This window comes from Hydractinia symbiolongicarpus, chromosome 4, assembly GCF_029227915.1.
Source record: "Hydractinia symbiolongicarpus strain clone_291-10 chromosome 4, HSymV2.1, whole genome shotgun sequence".
NCBI classification, from domain to species: domain Eukaryota; kingdom Metazoa; phylum Cnidaria; class Hydrozoa; order Anthoathecata; family Hydractiniidae; genus Hydractinia; species Hydractinia symbiolongicarpus.
In genome coordinates, this window is record NC_079878.1 from 18,961,849 (window position 1) to 18,978,943 (window position 17,095).

At 31.9% G+C, this 17,095-nt stretch overlaps 2 protein-coding genes across 4 annotated transcripts in view; both read right to left on the minus strand.

Annotated features, from left to right (window-relative positions):
- On the minus strand, positions 1 to 14,350 carry LOC130641646 (tyrosine-protein phosphatase non-receptor type 11-like). Of its 3 annotated transcripts, XM_057448528.1 has the most exons (17): positions 14,209 to 14,350; positions 13,875 to 14,006; positions 13,102 to 13,311; positions 12,891 to 13,013; positions 11,830 to 11,989; positions 9,121 to 9,189; positions 8,861 to 8,957; positions 8,069 to 8,148; positions 7,820 to 7,954; positions 7,107 to 7,157; positions 3,819 to 3,941; positions 3,481 to 3,641; positions 2,656 to 2,723; positions 2,133 to 2,209; positions 1,576 to 1,653; positions 280 to 365; positions 1 to 178 (listed from the first exon to the last, which is right to left on the minus strand). In XM_057448528.1, exons 1-17 carry the CDS (start codon positions 14,211 to 14,213, stop codon positions 172 to 174), a joined length of 1,662 nt encoding a protein of 553 aa, XP_057304511.1. In that variant the 5' UTR covers positions 14,214 to 14,350; the 3' UTR covers positions 1 to 171. The 3 variants fall into 3 exon arrangements, with proteins under 3 accessions (XP_057304511.1, XP_057304510.1, XP_057304512.1); XM_057448527.1 differs by lacking the exon at positions 14,209 to 14,350 and having other exon boundaries at positions 13,875 to 14,077; XM_057448529.1 differs by lacking the exons at positions 7,107 to 7,157; positions 14,209 to 14,350 and having other exon boundaries at positions 13,875 to 14,076.
- Positions 14,266 to 17,095, minus strand: part of LOC130641648 (general transcription factor IIH subunit 2-like) — an 18,182-nt gene continuing 15,352 nt past the window's right edge. The window contains exons 12-17 of the mRNA XM_057448531.1: positions 17,024 to 17,069; positions 16,269 to 16,326; positions 15,203 to 15,248; positions 15,028 to 15,121; positions 14,820 to 14,859; positions 14,266 to 14,741 (exon numbers count right to left, since the gene is read on the minus strand). Coding sequence (XP_057304514.1) covers positions 14,622 to 14,741; positions 14,820 to 14,859; positions 15,028 to 15,121; positions 15,203 to 15,248; positions 16,269 to 16,326; positions 17,024 to 17,069 — 404 coding nt within the window. The 3' untranslated portion in view covers positions 14,266 to 14,621. The remainder of the gene's footprint in view (positions 14,742 to 14,819; positions 14,860 to 15,027; positions 15,122 to 15,202; positions 15,249 to 16,268; positions 16,327 to 17,023; positions 17,070 to 17,095) is intronic.

Here is a 17,095-nt window from a genome sequence, read left to right on the forward strand (position 1 = left end):
TATGTGTAACATCATAAATAAAAAAATATTTCTTTTTTTATCAAAAAATTTTTACAATCGTAAAGACTATGCGATTAAAAAAACAATATTAACAAAAACCCTTGCATAAAAATTCTTTAAGGTATGATAATAAATTTAGGTCCATGCTTCCGATTCGATTTGCAACTTTTTCTACTCTCTACGAAGAAATTTTGACACAGTAAGAACAAGTAATGATAGCAGATTACACAAATCTCAATCAAAGTAAAGTTGTTAAATTGAAAGGTTGTGTCCACTCACTCTTCATCTCTCAGTCTCGTCCACCACAGTTGGTTTCGGCATATTTCACTTACATGGTTGTCGAGGTTATCATAGTTTTTTGTTTCCTATACAGTTGTAAAAAACTTTCATTCTTTTGAAATAACAAATAATGACTATATAATCACAACGGTTTATTCTGGGCATAATACGTAAAACAACTTTAAACAAGACGTATGATATACGTAAACAACCTCGCGAAGAAAGTTTACAAAAAGCTGTCTATTAGATTGTGATTTCTGTTACGAAGTTAGACACGACATATTTTGCTATTCAAATAGGCAATAATATTTTCTACACATTATGCAGTTATTTTGAGGTAAACTGACTGACAGGAAGAAGAAAAACCACAAGTTCCACATAAAATTTGCAAAATTCAGTCATTCAGTAGACCCACCAAAAAAAAGAACGGGGTATAAGAGAGTTACTCAGTGAGAAATAGCAAAATAAAAAAAATAATGTACCAGTAAATCTTGTTTGAAAAAGGAAATAGCTGTAGTTAAAGAAATACATATTACCAGCACTGTCACAACCAGCAAACTTCGGTAAAAAGATTCTGTGCACTTATGGCGCGGAGACAAATAACAAGAACGGGATCGGAAAATTTACGTTCTTTTGGAGTGTTTCCGAAATCATATTTCTGTATGTTGGCGTAGCGAAAAAAAATCCGTTCTTGTCATTATTTACAATATAATTTAACTTTTGCTTAAATTTTAACCAAATTTTGTAAAATCGATGTACCGTAATGCTTCGAATAAACGCCAAGGGCGTTTATTAATTTTTTTAACATTTTGGGGGGGGCTTCTATTCGAGGTGGGCGTTTAATAGAAAGGGGCGTTTATTCGAAGTATTACGGTATTTAATAAATAGATATGGTGCAGCGTCTTTGTTTCTCTCTTACGTAATGTTGTGGAAATTTTATTTTTCGTGAACAACTTTGCAGACATTTAGGATGACCTTAATTCTGCCTACATTCACTTTTGTAAACTTTGGTGGAAACACTTTTACTTTACCAGTTAGTTAAATAATGCTCTTGAACACTTATCTTTTTGAAAAATAAAATTAGAAAAAAAAAAAGTAAAAATAATTACCAAGATAAGATTCAAACACACGACTACTCCTGTTTCGGTGCTCAGAGAGGCAAAAAATTCCATTTTTGTGGGACACATTTGCGTTTTAATACAAGCTCACGAGCTTGTAAAAAGCAATGTTGTATATTTAAATTTCGCAACCATTCTTTAATGAGATGAGTGATAATATGGTGAATCAAAAACTTACCTTTGATTCTGCATCATCTTTTTGTGCTGATGTCTGCATAAAATGTTTCATTGCTTTGTAGACAAAGCCGTATTGCACCTTGAAAGATAATGACAAAGAAATTCTTATTGTATAATTGTTATTTTCTTTTGAATTACTATCAGGACTTGTGATGAATTCTACGCATAGGAACATTGTCTGCATAATGTTTTGGGGCACCATTCTGGGCAAAATTGATGCTGACAGGGTTGTAGAAGGCGAAATGAAATGTTACTTCCAGCAGTCATGAATAGGTTGTCATTGTCACAATAATTAACAGTACATAAACCGAATCAGATATTAAGTTTAAAGTTTTCCTATTCTAAATAAATTATCTAAATATATACTTAATTTTAAGTAAACACGTGTACAAATTGCATAACAGTAGTGGTGAATAACATAAAAGTTTTCATGTGCAACAATATGACTTACTTAATGAAACACCTTGTAAATAATATCATTGGTGTATACTGACAGACAAACAGAGACAGACAGACAGACAGACAAAAATTAAACATCTACAAGCAAGAAGAAATCACCTTTGTTTGAACCATTCCTAACCTTTGAAGTCGCACATTACGAACAGTCTGAAAAATGGCTTCGTCCTCTAACATCCCTGTGATCAAAAGCAAGGTTTTAAAAAGAAATATTTCGCACATACATCGTCTTTATATGCAGGTAGTCTAATAATCAAGACGTAAATAAAGGGTTAGTGAATCACAAGCAGGGTTTCTTACATGTGTTCACCCCTTTAAAAACTTTTGTTAGTTAAAAGTCTATAGATACACAGGTAAAACTTTGAGAAATGTAATATGTCAACGTGTATTGGATATATATGTATTTAACCAAAGCAACTCTAGAAGAACACAGTATACCGAAACACCAAATTTTTTGGTGTAAGATATAAAGCGAACCATTATCTGATATCTACACAATGTTTATTGTGATGACGACTCAGACTAATCCTTCTTTCATATCCTTATAAAATTCCTATTGCATTAACATTCCTATTTTACTAACATGTTTTTTACTGAACAACACAAAGCCTCAATTATAATTTACCTTTCATTTGATACAAATGCATCAGTATGCTGATGACAACCACTATACCAGTTCGACCAATGCCAGCACTAAAAGTTAAAAAATTAAAGCATATAAGGACTTTGCATTGCTGTTCCATAACAAGAGTTACATATTATATCATTACACTAGTTTGTTTACGAAGAAGTATATTCGTTCAGTGCCTTTCCATGCTGTTTTCTTTTCATATGACAAAAAATTCGAAAATTCGGTCTGCCTGCGTATTTATTATTATTTATTTCTGTAGTGTTGTACATCAATGCAAAAAATATTGTTTCCATTCTGTCATAAATATTTACGCAAAAACAAATACAAATACCACTCTTGCAGAAGAAACAAAAGGAAGGACGAAAGAAATTAAGATTTTTTTTATTTGCTTTCTGATGAGAAACCTTGAAAGGTAAAATAAAACTTTGACCGCACCTACATGTTGGATTTGATACAATGTACAGAATAAAAAAATAGTTTGAAAATTAGTAAATATCTTTTATGTTGTGATCTACAACACAAGAAATTTTCTGCAGATCGTTGAAATTTTTTATGGGAATTAAGAAAAGTGAATTTTAATTCGCTAAAAACTCCTTCACACTTGCCTTGCATTCGCATCTCAAGATATTTAAATTCTTCTCCGGACAAGTGCAAGGGCTACAAGGGTTTTGTTGTCTATTACTAACACTTACTCAGCTATGATGAAAAAAAGATGTCTACAAATAATCTGCAAAATTACTTGCTTATTAACTGTTTTGGAACAAATCGCTTTATAAAACTTGACAGGGAAAACATCTGCAGAATAAAGACAAAACGAACCTGCAATGTACAACTGGTGGTCCGTCACAATGGGTCCTTCTTCGTGTAATCTCTACTTGTTGTATAAATTCTAGTAGGGAGCCAGGGTCGCTAGGAACACCATGTTCAGGCCAAGCAATAAATTGAAAATGATGTATCGTTTTAGTAGAAGAAACTTTGTCCTACAACAAAAGCTTAAATGTGACTATTTAAAGCTTTATTTAGGGTATAGAAGGATACTGAACTCCGCCAATCTCTCCTAGCAATAGTGAACTGTGTAGGACAAGAAAGAAGAAAAAAATGGAAGATTAATATTGAAAAGGAGAATTCAAGATTGTACTTTAATTGTTACTACACACCTCGGTTATTTCCAATTGTCGCATGATATAATCTTGTGTTACTGTTTCATTCACATTTTTAACAACAAGACCGTCAACATCAAGAGACAAAGTAAATTCAGGCCAGTATTTGACACATTTTCTCTGATAAAAAAAAATAGCATTTGCATAAGTTAAAAACAAAAACTTTTGTATAGCAGAATAATATAAAAGCTTACCTCCAATGAAAAATCAAGACAATTTTATATAAAAGACCTTGTATAGGAATTTGTATATTTTTTCAAAATTCCTGATTGGTTCTTACGAATTTGGACTCAAAAAATCACTACATATACATGACTTCATGAACTAGCTCTGCGTGGGTGTTGTTTAACAGTTTTAACAAATCATAATAGGGTTAAAAATGTTTTTTGGCCCTACAATTACACGTTTTGAACATTTTACATAAAATTCAATATTAAGTTACTATAATTATGCTGAATACCAGCAATCTCATATTAGCTAGTTCATGATGCTATTATATTGCAAAATTAGCAAGGCTTTCAAGATAAATATCTTGAAAACAAATAAAGATTTTTCAATAAAATAAAAAGATTTCTAGATAACTTTTAAAGGTCTTTCATACGAGCTCAACTTTTTAACTAAAATTAACGATTTACTTAAACGGTCATATCTTTTGAACCGCTTGTAATCAGAAAAAAACTAAATACATTTTAAGAAGCTTATAAGTTTGGGAATCTATAAATGAAAATTTTAAGTTAATAGCATAAACCGTACAAGAAATATGGGACCTGGAAATTCATGAAAAAAATCTGCGAAAAACACTGTTACTTTTTTGGCAATTTTTATATAAAATGGAAAAATTAAGTTTCTGCAAAATTTTATAGTTTCACATTCTGCAACATATTTGTAAAAATAGTGCAAAAAATCAGAACATTCTGGCAATTTAAAGAACCACAATCTGAAATTTGAAAATATCGAATAATCGTAGAAAACTTTGATATTTACACTTTGATAAGTATAAATCTAACAAAAACAAGTCATAACATCTTAGTTTTATTGTCATATTTCGTTTTTGTTTACACGACTATAATCTTTTAATGTATGATAAGCTTTAAAACATTCCACAAAGCACAGCCCTACACCACAGCTGGGACACCAATACCGCGAGTCTTTACGTTTACCTTGGGCACGGCGCCAAAGATATTTACTTGCAAACTATTCTTTTTACGATGGGATGGGTAAGGTGAAATAAAATGTTATTCAATCAACCAAAGAGGATTCTCATTAACAGCTCTTGAACCTGTTACCCCGTGCCCACTCCATATGAATGGAAGGAAATTAGCTCATTTATCAATAATTTGTGGAAATGAAGGTGGTCAAGTTTTTTCGTTGGTGTAGGTGGATTGAATTTTTATACAGAATAAAAGCATTGTATACTGAGATGCCAAGAAACATTTCTGCCAGCTTTCTAAGCCATTTGAGACCCTCTTTTTAGAACTGTAAGGAATTAACACACGACCCAACGTATCCACACCGCCCATAATTTTTTTATATTCATTGATAACGTCTGGCTTCATAATTTCATCACCAGTTATCCGGTTCTTTTTGCCACTATCAGCGAGTTCTCCTGTATGTATTGCAGACAGCATACTAACAAGTTTTGTAGTTTTTGTCTCAGTAATGTCATTCCACCTCATTAACAAAAGGTTGTCGTGCATTCTGATTTTGACACCCCCTTTCGCAGGTTTCCAAGAACAGAAGTCTTTTGGTAAGCCTTCTTTGCTCCCCACAGTCCCATCACTAGGAGTGTTATGATGATCTAAAAGTCAAATGAAAACCTTGATCTAAAAATGGTTCAATGTGTCAAAGGTTGCCTGTAAGTTATGTCCTTTATCCTGCGGGAATGTGATATCAGAACAATCTTCGTACTTAGTGTCTGCACCTGCATAAATAAAGAGACAAATACCCACTACTGCTCTCACACAGCATGAACAGTTTGACACTATAACGTTCTCTTTTAGATGGTATGTATACACAAAAAGATAACCGACCTTTCCACAGGAAAATATATTCAACAATGGTAACATTTTTTTATGGTGTATAACTTGCTTCTTAGTTTTTTTTCTCATAGTTCGTCTATGAGAAACCTAAGCTGATGTAAGGGATTCGCCTTGTCACAGTTGTTTATGTCAAAAAAATTAAAAATCATTATCTGGAGCAAATGAAATCTGCTCCGACTGATAAGTCTTCGGAAAATTGGGGTTTGAAATAAGGGGTCATTACTCCAATACATTCCGATCTCTGGTTTGCGCATGATTCTCATTAGCATAAGTGTTGTAAGAAATACCCAGATCTCATCAGCATCTGTATCAACCCATTTAGCAAACAAACCCTTCTTCTTGGTTTAATTCGCTCCATAATTTTTGGCATGTTTTTAGAGTATTTGCATATTCGTTTGTGCATGGTACAATTTCGTTTACTATCTTGTCTGTAAAAAATAGTTTACGCGCTTGTTGGATCATCTGGATTGCATTTTACACCAGTTGATCCAGTAAATTTTACTTTCCTTTTAACCTCCTCTCCAAGTGATTTCAATGCCTCGTGTTCTCTTTTTTGCATTTACTTTGGTTCCGGGCATTTTTTAAGGTCGGTTACGTGTTTGTTTTTTCTTCGCAGAAACACTGCATGTTTTCCTGCCTTGAGAAGACTTGACTTGCTTTGGTTATTTGTTTATTTAACTTACTTATGGGCAGATCACTTTCAGAAACATTACTATCATTATCAACTTCAGATTCATTCCCCTTCATTTTCACTTTCCACGTAGTCAGGATCTGCGTCATCACTTTCAGTTTCCTCGTAATCTTCTCCATCATTAACAACTCCTCCATGAACAAAATTGTCTTATTTTGTTCATGGAGGAGTTGTTAATTTATCACATTGTTAGCAGAACCTTTATTTACAGCATTAGGGGCTACATCAATGTCTCCATTAGTTTTGCAAGCTTCTATTCCTTCAATGTTCTAAATCTCAGAGGCAGTTTACGTTGTCGTCTACAGTAACGTCGTCATTGTCAGCAGACTTGTGCAACAAAGTATGGGATGGATCATTGTCAGGACCATGGTCAGGTTGATTGTCATTAACAAAAGATAATTCCTCATTATCTTCCAAATCTAAAAATAAGTTTAGCTCAGCCTAGCTTGTTGTTGAACTATATTTTTAGGGCTCACAGCCTTCCACGTGCCTGCGCCAGCTGAATATTTGCATTTAAAGTCAAGAAAAACAAAGAAATCCTAAGTAAATGCTCACCAGAACTGTCATCAGAAAAATCAGAATCATCATAGCCACTTTCCAAGTCATCTAGAAATTTGTTTATCTCTTCTTCAGTTTTATAAATATGGACAATAGTTTAATCATTTCTAAGTCAGTTCTGACTTTTAATGGGGCGTTTCGACGCCACAGTGGGCACCAAGAACCGTTTAAAGCTGGTATGGTATCAAAAAGTACATATACGTTAATTGATAATCAGCAAACCGTATATATATATGTTAAATACATACTTAACCTTTAGCGGCCTAAAGGTTAAGGGGAAATATCTTATTTTCTCATTCTTATTAGTTAAGCCTTAAAAACTAAACTTAAAAACTTAAAAAATACACTTTATTTATTCACATTATAGATTTACTGTTTACAAGTTACACCTGCAGAATCACATTTTGTGAGAGCTTTATCAGAAAACTTTGATCATTAATTAACTTTTATTTGTAAATAAACTGCTTAATACCAGATTATTTTACATAACGTCCAATATACTATGTAAAATGTTTTACTGTATAAAAATGTTAATCTTGGTTTTCACCAGTCACTGATGTGAAATAACATCAAAAAAATTAAATTATGCTTTCACTAAATGAAAGCAACTTCTTTAACATGTACCTGGATTTTTCTGATTTATCATGTGCCGAAAGTATTTTTTCAATGTCCTTATACTTGTTAAAGATTAACTAGTATAAAATAATTACCTTTTCTGCTTCAATTTCTTTAACAAGCATGATGATCACGCCCGAATTTTCCTGATTTATCATATGCCAAAAGTCATTAAAAGTGGTCTTTAGACAGCCTTGAGTGGCAATAAACACTAATCCACTTTTGTCATCCTAAGAGAGTAAAATAAAAGTTTTCCATTTAATAAGAGCAACAGTCAAGCAGTTGTGCAATAAAAAATTTAACAAAATACAAATTATGTCCAATAAAGTTGTATTTAAACTTACAGATATGTAACTGGCATTAATATAATCTGAACCAGAAGTATTTGGGTCAATATTTTGTAGAAGGACACGTGTATGATCAACTATATAGAAAAAAGACTTTCTTTAAAAAGCTTCTTACAATGGAATTTTATTAAGGTTGTAACAAAACAAATGTACACATGACAAACTTACACAGATAATCCAATCAGTAAACATTTTATTTTGTGAATAATGGTTTAAGAAAACTGTTAACAGACATTGCAACAACCTTGAATTGTCACAAAATCAAAATTTAATTTATTTTCATACAACCAATTTTGCTGTTGGACTTAAATGATAGCCTCTCTTTTTCAAGTACCAGTCTATAGCAGCCTGGATCACTGCAAAGTAAGATGGTTCGTCTGTAACACAATTCTGCTTTTTTACCCCTGCAAAAAAATGTTGGAACACGTATCCAGTTCCCAATAGCCTTTGATGTGTTTTCATTTCTTGCGTTCATAATGAAGGACTCTATTTTGTTACTTAATACTTGATGCAAATCGTGACATATTTAATTTTGATCACTTTTGCTTTTTATTTGTTTACTTTTTTCATTTGTTAACTCCTTTGTGCATATTTCCGTTTGTTCTTGTGAAATTCGAAAAAAAAATTGATTAGTATTCCAACTTTTATTTCATTGTTTTTTGAAAATAAAGACAAAAATGCATCGTTTATTAGCCAATTAGATTTTGACAATATTAAAAGGTAATGATAAAAATAAATATTTAAAAAAGTTGCAATAAAAATATTTAAAAAATGAGAAATAATGCATACATGGAAGAATACTTTTATATCTATTCTTTTTTATGTTTTCTGGCATCAGACCTTCATCTCTTGAATATGTGTTTGTTCTGTCTCCTTCCTGTAGAGCCTAAGGAATAAAATACTTAATAGATGGTATAAGAAAAAAGATGTCATTGAATCAAACATGTTAATTTATCTATGAGTAAATATGCCACCCATACAGCGTAGCTTTCAACAACAGATAATATATTAAATCAAGTGGAAGTGCAAGTCAATTCTAGCTTTCTTACCTCAAACTCAGATTGTATCTTTTGCAATTCCTTTTCTGTTTTTCTTTTCTCAATAGTATCAAACAAAGGCTAAAATTAAGCATCATATATTTAATAAAAAAATAGACATAGAACAAAAATGGTTTTGAGGTATTTCATAAGTGGCAGAAAACAGATGATTGACAACAAATTTCCAAGGCCATTACCACAGAGCTGCAAAAAGTACTAAGCCGCTTGGTGTAACTTAACATGTAAATTCACAATTGTGGTGTAACCATAATCCCCCTCCTAGTAAGCCAGACCTGTTTACTATTTCTTTAAAAACATTTTCTAAATCACCAGAAAGTAAAATACTGACATTGGACTAAAGCTAGAAATAAATTTTGTATTTGTGTTAACACAATAAAAAGGTAGTGTACCAATATACTTACCTCAAGCTTAAACACATTTGACACTGCCTATACTGATGCTGAATGGTTCTTAACACATAAATCCTGCATGATCATAAAATTTTGGAACGTTTTACTTAGCAGCCTTAATCTGTTTAAGCTAACATCACCTGGCATTGTTTACAATGGACTAAGAATCTTAGGTTATTTGTCTAGATCCTTAACACCTGTAACTGTGATAATTCATTTTATTATTAAATACTAGTCAATAAGGCCTGTGGAGAAATCCACTTAGGCAGAAGGACAATAAAAAAATAGGTTGTTTTAGATGTTTTGTTGATGTCAGCAGTGTAGTGCAAAATTTATTTATTTTTTAATTTATTCGCAAAATTTATTTATTTTTTGTCTGTAATGTGTAGATTTTGAAACGCTGATCAAGAAAATGTATAGGATCATGTACTTTCGACAAACAATTGCAAAGATATTAGGATTTGAAAGTTTTTTGATGATGTCATCAACCCATCCATTCCGAAACGGATTCAGGGACCCAGGTTTGGGAAAATTACCCAAACTGGTCCTAGGTGGTCCCTAGTTACCCACATGGTGAAAAATCATTGACGTCACCACCTTACATTTGGCCTCAAAGTTTTAGGTGCACTGTGATAGCTTTATTAATTTAATGTAGTACGATATTGGCGTTAAAGTAGTGTTATTGACGTCGCAGTGTAACGTCATAAAATTTACCATTTCGGCGGCATCAAAGGAAAATGACGGTGTCCACTATGACTGTCACAAACACTCCATATTATTATATAAGATATGATGCGTAATTATAGCCTTTCGACCAACCAGTAACCTTATGGTAGAGCGTTCGCTTCCAGTGCGGGAGGTCATGGGTTCAAACCTAGGCCGAGTCATGCCAGAGACTATAAAAATGTTAATCTATCCTTTCTGCTTAGCGCTCAGCATGAAAATAAGATTGATATCTTAGGCGGTTATCTAGTTAAGCGATTACTGTGCTTGCACAACTTTCATAGCTCCAATGGAAGCTTTAAATGCACTAGGACCCCTTCACAGGACCCTCGCTGATAGCAGTACCAAAAAGGAACTGAAGATGCTATCCTGGGTAAATAATTTCAAAAATAATAATAATACAAAGAGTGTGCCTGTGTCCCTGTAACAGGCAAGGTGGATGTGTTCATTTTCATTCGATGTAGCTGAAAAAGACGTTTCAAATGTTAAATTTTCTGACGTTACGGCGCTACGTAATAACATTAATGTAACGTCAATGTATTAATTTGAATTAATGAAGCTATTACAATGCACCGAAAACTTTGAGGCTAAATAACTTGGAATCGAGGTGGTGACGTCAGACTTTTTGCACAGCTTGGGTTACTAGGGACCACCTGGGACAAAGTTGGGTAAGTTTCCCAAACCTGTGTCTCCGAATCCGTTTCGGAATGGACGGGTTGATGACGTAATTAAAAAACCTTTAAACCACAATATTCCCGTAATCGTTTGTCAAAAGTATATGATCCTACACATTTTCTTGATCAGCGTTTCTAGATCGAGATGAAGGCAGCGTGTATACAAATTTTTGAAATTTTTTCCCACATGGCAGGTACTTGCTGACGCCAGCAAAATTTTTAAACCTTATATCTCCTTAGCTCTAAACATCACAGGCAACGAATAAACTAAATTACGCCAAATTTTTTTGTATGTGCAATGCTGACGTCAGCAAAACAACTTAAACAATCTATTTTCCATTGTTCTTCTTCCTAAGTGGATTTCTCTATGGGCCTTATCGACTAGTTATTCCATAATGCTGACATTACATAAGCTGTAACACATTTTTAAAGTTCCTCACCCACTCTACACATCTGTCTAAGGAGTACTTATGCAGCCTTTGGGATGCAGAGCATTTTTCAGGTGATGCTATTTTTTCCTTTTAAGAAAGAAACTCCCATTTTTCAAGACATAATGAACAGGATTTGTATTACCTACACATTATAACTGACCCAAACTGCAGAATACAACCAAATCTTTCTCACACAATTTGACAGCCAAACAGAAATAAACATATATAATAAAAAAGTATTCTTATCACACATTCTTTAAAACTTGCAGCAAAGACTACGAAATATAGGCATGGTATTGGTTTCTTTTTTTCATCATTCTGGTCACAATGTACTGTTTAAGTTGTTGATTATCGGTATTGCTGTTGATTGTCAGTATTACTGTTGATTGTCAGTAAATTACTCAAATTCAAATAAATCTAATCATTGTGATAAAAAATAACAAACAAACAAAAAAACAAAACAAAGATAACAAAATCTTATACTTCTTTTAATGGAACAACACAACCATTTACATCGAACAGGTCATTGTGAACATAATACTTCAACAAACTTTGGATTGTGGTGAAATATACAAATTCCTCTCGGATATGGAATCTCCCATCTTTATATCTAATTATAAAGTCTATGACGGCCCCATCAAGTCTAAAGCACAAAGCCCTTAAACTGTAACAAATTACAAGCTCAAAACATAAGGGTTAGTACAGCTTTGCTTCATGAAATTTCATTAACCAGACTTGCTTTTAGCAAAAATTATAAATTTTTGAAATAAAAAAATAAATAAACCAGGAAGTGGGATAAAACAAGGAAAACATTATGTCTTTTAATTGGTGTTCAGACTTTCCTATTTGGAAGTTAAAGAGAAACTTTAACTTTAAATCAAATTATTCAATAGTTTCACACTTTTTGGATATCAATGTGGGGTTTTTTTAACACATTTTAACAGGTCATCTTTAAAATGTTTTTTCTTGTAAAGCAATTTTTTACCATACTAGCTCCCCTCAATCTCAATCAAAATACTATGCAATCAACACTGTTGTGTCACTAATACTAATAGCTACCAGACTTTGTTTTTTCTAATTCTTTCAGAACTTAAATTTCAAAAGAGAATTTATCTTGTGATTTGCAGATGTTTCAAAAGTACTAAGTGTGTGATAAAGGGGTTACTGTATCCTTAAAACGAAATGTTCACTCACAACATTCATGTTTAAAATAATAACCTATGCATAAATACGCCTTTGCACACACTACTGGCGATGTACTAAAAATAAGTCGTCTGGTTGTTTTGCTCAAATTAACCAATAACAGCTTCTACTTCAAATAGTACTCTAAATAATCTTACAAAAGCTTATAAGTGTCTGGGGATAAATTTAAGTGTGTCGAATTAGAAAATGAAAAATATTTATGAACTGTGCCACATAACGCAAAATTTCATGACTTTTCTTCAAAATCGTCTTACTTTTTTGACAAGTGTGGAAGTAAACCATTGCTGTTCATGTTTACAAGGCTGTACCAACCCTAAAACATATGCAGGTATATTTCTTGCCTTACTGCAAGTGCATAGGATCCTGGTTCTGATGAACTCTCACGAATAAAATATGAGCCTGATTCTCCTTCCTGCTTGAGCAAGCTTGTAGTTTCTTTCATAGAGATATACCCAGCATACCATCTAAAAGATTTTTATGCAACTGTCACATTACACAAAAGAAGAATTTCGTCCAGGTTACAAAATAAGCTTAGCTGAAAATATATCATACCGCTCATTGAGGAGACCAAGTTTGAGTAAATCTTCACTAGGAAGAGGCTCGATCAACTCTATGCAATCTCCAGCTGAATCAACGAAGTCGGTAAAATTGTTTCGATAATATTCAATTAGATATGGCACTGATCGAAATTCTTTTGCTTTATGTAATGAGAAGCCTTGATCAGTTTTTAGAATTTTAAAATGCGAAACAGTACCATGTTTTCTGCAATTAAGAAATGAAACTAGTACAATTCACTTTTAAATATACACAACATAAACATGTCAAGGAAATATCTTTGATTGCTAAAAAAAATCTGTAAAGCTCGGATTTAGCAAAAATGATAGCGCATTGTCAACATTTTAATTTGGAAAATATTCTCTAAATTGGTAAGGGGCAAAAAACTTTTTATCTGATAGGAAATATTGTATAGGCATCAATTTAATGCAAAATATACCAATGAAAAGAGAAAACATATTTTTTGTTTTAATGTTAATTTTTTTGATCAAATAAAAATTGAGATATCCCATTCAGCTTTTTTTCATTTCTTCATGTACTTGACCATCTTGTTTAATAATTTTTGTAAGCGCATAAAAAATAAGAGAAAAAATTGATACATATTTTTAGTAAAAAGGTTTGGAAAAGTTTAATACAATCATTTTTGTATGTTCTTAACACTTACACACACACATATAGAGAATCTGCAATGAAACAGATTACTTGGTCACCTCTTGTGTGATTATGATCACAATATAAAAGTAGCAGCAGAAAATATAATTACCACATACCGAACAGAGAGTCTATATTCATCTTGAACTTTCTCACTTCTTCGACAAATATAACTGCCATGTTTTCCTTTTTCTAATAGCAACTGTATGGCTCCTTCTAATGTAATATTTGGATGAAAACCCCATGTAGGCCTAGAAGAAAACATCGAAAAATCTCCCAGTCTTACAAAAGTAACATCACAAAATTGGTTGTTTCACCAAACTTTAGAGACTAAAATAACAAGATATTCGAAATTTTTTACGGGGTTTTATCAATTTTAGAGATTAAATACATTATAACTAGGATTTAGGACTTTCCTATATGATCAGTATTTCATCAAAAACATGGCCTTACCTCATATTTATAAGCAAAGGTTGTGTGACATCTTATGTTGTTTACTTAAACTAACACTAAACATTAGAAGACGTAAATAGAAATTAAAGTAAACAGAAAATTTAACAAAAATGACAGAAAATAAAAATGTTATAAAATTGCTGAACGTTTGTTGGTTATGGTTACATAGAATGTGTTATACAGTAAAGTATCCATATGCTTTCCTAATTTCTTTAACTCTTGTATAAAAACTATATAAGTTTAATGTACATGTATCTTTCTGTACAACTATAATTGATGCAAATTGTAACACATGTATAGGATACTTCAGCCAGTTTCGAAGTACTTTAAAAAAGTTGGCATATGGTCATGACATCCAGTTAAATGGACTCAAGTAAATTGTCTTGTTCAATTGTATTGTTTAAATTCAATATTCATGTATTCTCTTGAAATTGATAATGACTGCTACAACCTGGACATGTGTGTAATGTCTCGTGAATAAATAAATCACAATCGTTACAAAAGATTTGATTGCACTTCTTGCACATGTACACCTAAAAAAATGTGAAAAATGCTAACTAATGCACACAATAGTTTCATAATAATTTATTTTTTTCAAAAAGATTCCTTACTTTAACATCTTTACATATATTCAGACAGCCTTCACAAGTCCTGAAAAAGAAACAAAAAAATATTTTATTTATTAAATAATTGTTTTGTAGCTACAATAACATTTTGTTTAACAAAACAGAAAGTAAAAACCAATTAAATTTTATTCGAAAGTATTAACTAAATCCTAATTAAAATAAGCTTAAAAGCATTGTTTAAAACAGTAATTACTCAGTTTCATCTCGTTGTAGTTCTTCAAAAGCAGGTAGAGGAAATAAATGTTGATAAGATCTGGCTAGATGAGGTGCAGACACCAATGTCAGATCTAAAACCAAATTAAAAAAAATAATTATGTCAACAATAGTTGATACATAAAAAAACAAAACAAAATATAATTATCACATACTGCATATTTTGCACTCAACAGGCAACTCACAATATTTACTTTTGCACTGAAACAAAATGAGAAAGTTATCAGCTTTAAAAAACAACAATGAAAAATACTAACTGTGCAAAACACAATAAAATGTTTTGAAAAGTCCCTTCATTAATTGAATTCCACAATTTTAAGTTGGGTTTTAGTTTATTTTAAGAAGTATTTTAACAATTTGAAGATATTGGACATAAGACAAAAAAACTGAATAGCACTGCCTAACTAAAAAATGCCCTGATCTCAAAAAACATAACCATGTTGGATACACATGAAAATTCTTCCCAATACTGACCTTTTTGAATTTTTTAAAAAGCAGTTAGGTTTTGGCTTGTGCCATACTATAGTTTATTGCTTGAGGTAGATGTGTTTGCCTCACAGTATTTAATAAATTTATTGAAAGACTTAGCTTATAACAAAGACTTACCTGACAATCTGTTTGTTTATTTATTTACTCAATATTTTTGTAATTTATTTATGTGCTAGTCGATAAAGCTTGTGGAAAAATCCACTTAGGCAGGAGAACAATGGAAAAGAAAACCATCACTGGAATGACGTCATAAGCAAGGACCTGTTATGCACACAAAAAAATTTTTTATTAATTTTGTTTACCCATTTCCTCCATTGCGTAGGGCTTGAAACGCAGGTCAAAATAATGTATAGGATATATGAATATATATATGCTTCTGAGATTATGGGTTTTAAGCATTTTGTCGGCGTCAGCAAAGACCTGCCAAAGTACTAAAAAAATGTTTTAGAAATTTGATTCACAGTTACTTCTATTGTATAGAGCTTAAAACGCTGATCAAGAAAATGCATAGGATTATGTTTTTTTGAAAAACGGTTAAAGAGATACTGAGGTTTAAATGTTTTTAATGATGTCATCAACCCGCTGCTTTCAAAATGGATGGGTGGCCCTTAGCTGCCCACGCAGGAGATGACCTCCATTGTTTTCACCAATGTCCAAGTTATTAGGCCTTAAACTTGAAAGTGCAATGGAATGCCTTGTTACTAGACAGTAAAACAACAAGAAAGAAAATACCTGCGGACAAAAGTAACCAGTACAATCAAGGCCTTGAATTTTGTTAGTTTCGATATGACTAAATCAAAATATATACAAAATCAGGATACAGCAATACATAAAAAGAATATACCAGAGTTGCAAACATAAAAACACTTAGTCATTTTTAATAATAAAATATAACGATTCTAATTTTTAGGGCCATTTTTTATCATCATTTCAAAAGAAAATACAGTGATTTCCAAGTTTTATATGTCTCGTTGTCATTTTAGAACAAGATTCAGTGATTTTCATGCTTTATACGGCTTATATCAGTTATTTTTGAACAAAATACATCGATGGCAAGTTTAACACAGCTTTTTTTTTACCTGATTTAGCAACATATGGCAATTGTTAAAAATCATATATTTGTGTTTGTCCAATAGTCATTTGCCTGAAGTTTTTATCCATGTTTAATACTTCTGTTACAAACAGTAAAATTTTAAAAATCAAAATTTAAAACAGAAATAAATCACAAACGAATTACGAATTTTGTATTTTTAAAAATGTATTTCTTATTTTTCAAATAAAAAATACAAAAATATTTTTTCCTGGAGGGCATTATTAAGCATAATAAAACGCCCTCACAGACAGAAAAAAGTTGAATTTTGCCTAGTCTGGAACAAAAAGAGTACTGGATTTTTTTTCCAATTGACATAACATTCTTTTAACAATAGCAACAACAATAAAAACAGCAACAATAAAAGGAACAGCACAGAGTAGTAACAACAACATACCACATACACAAAGATGGATAATCATTAGTCAGATGCTTTGGAAATCCTAAAGAATTTATTTACTTTATAAGA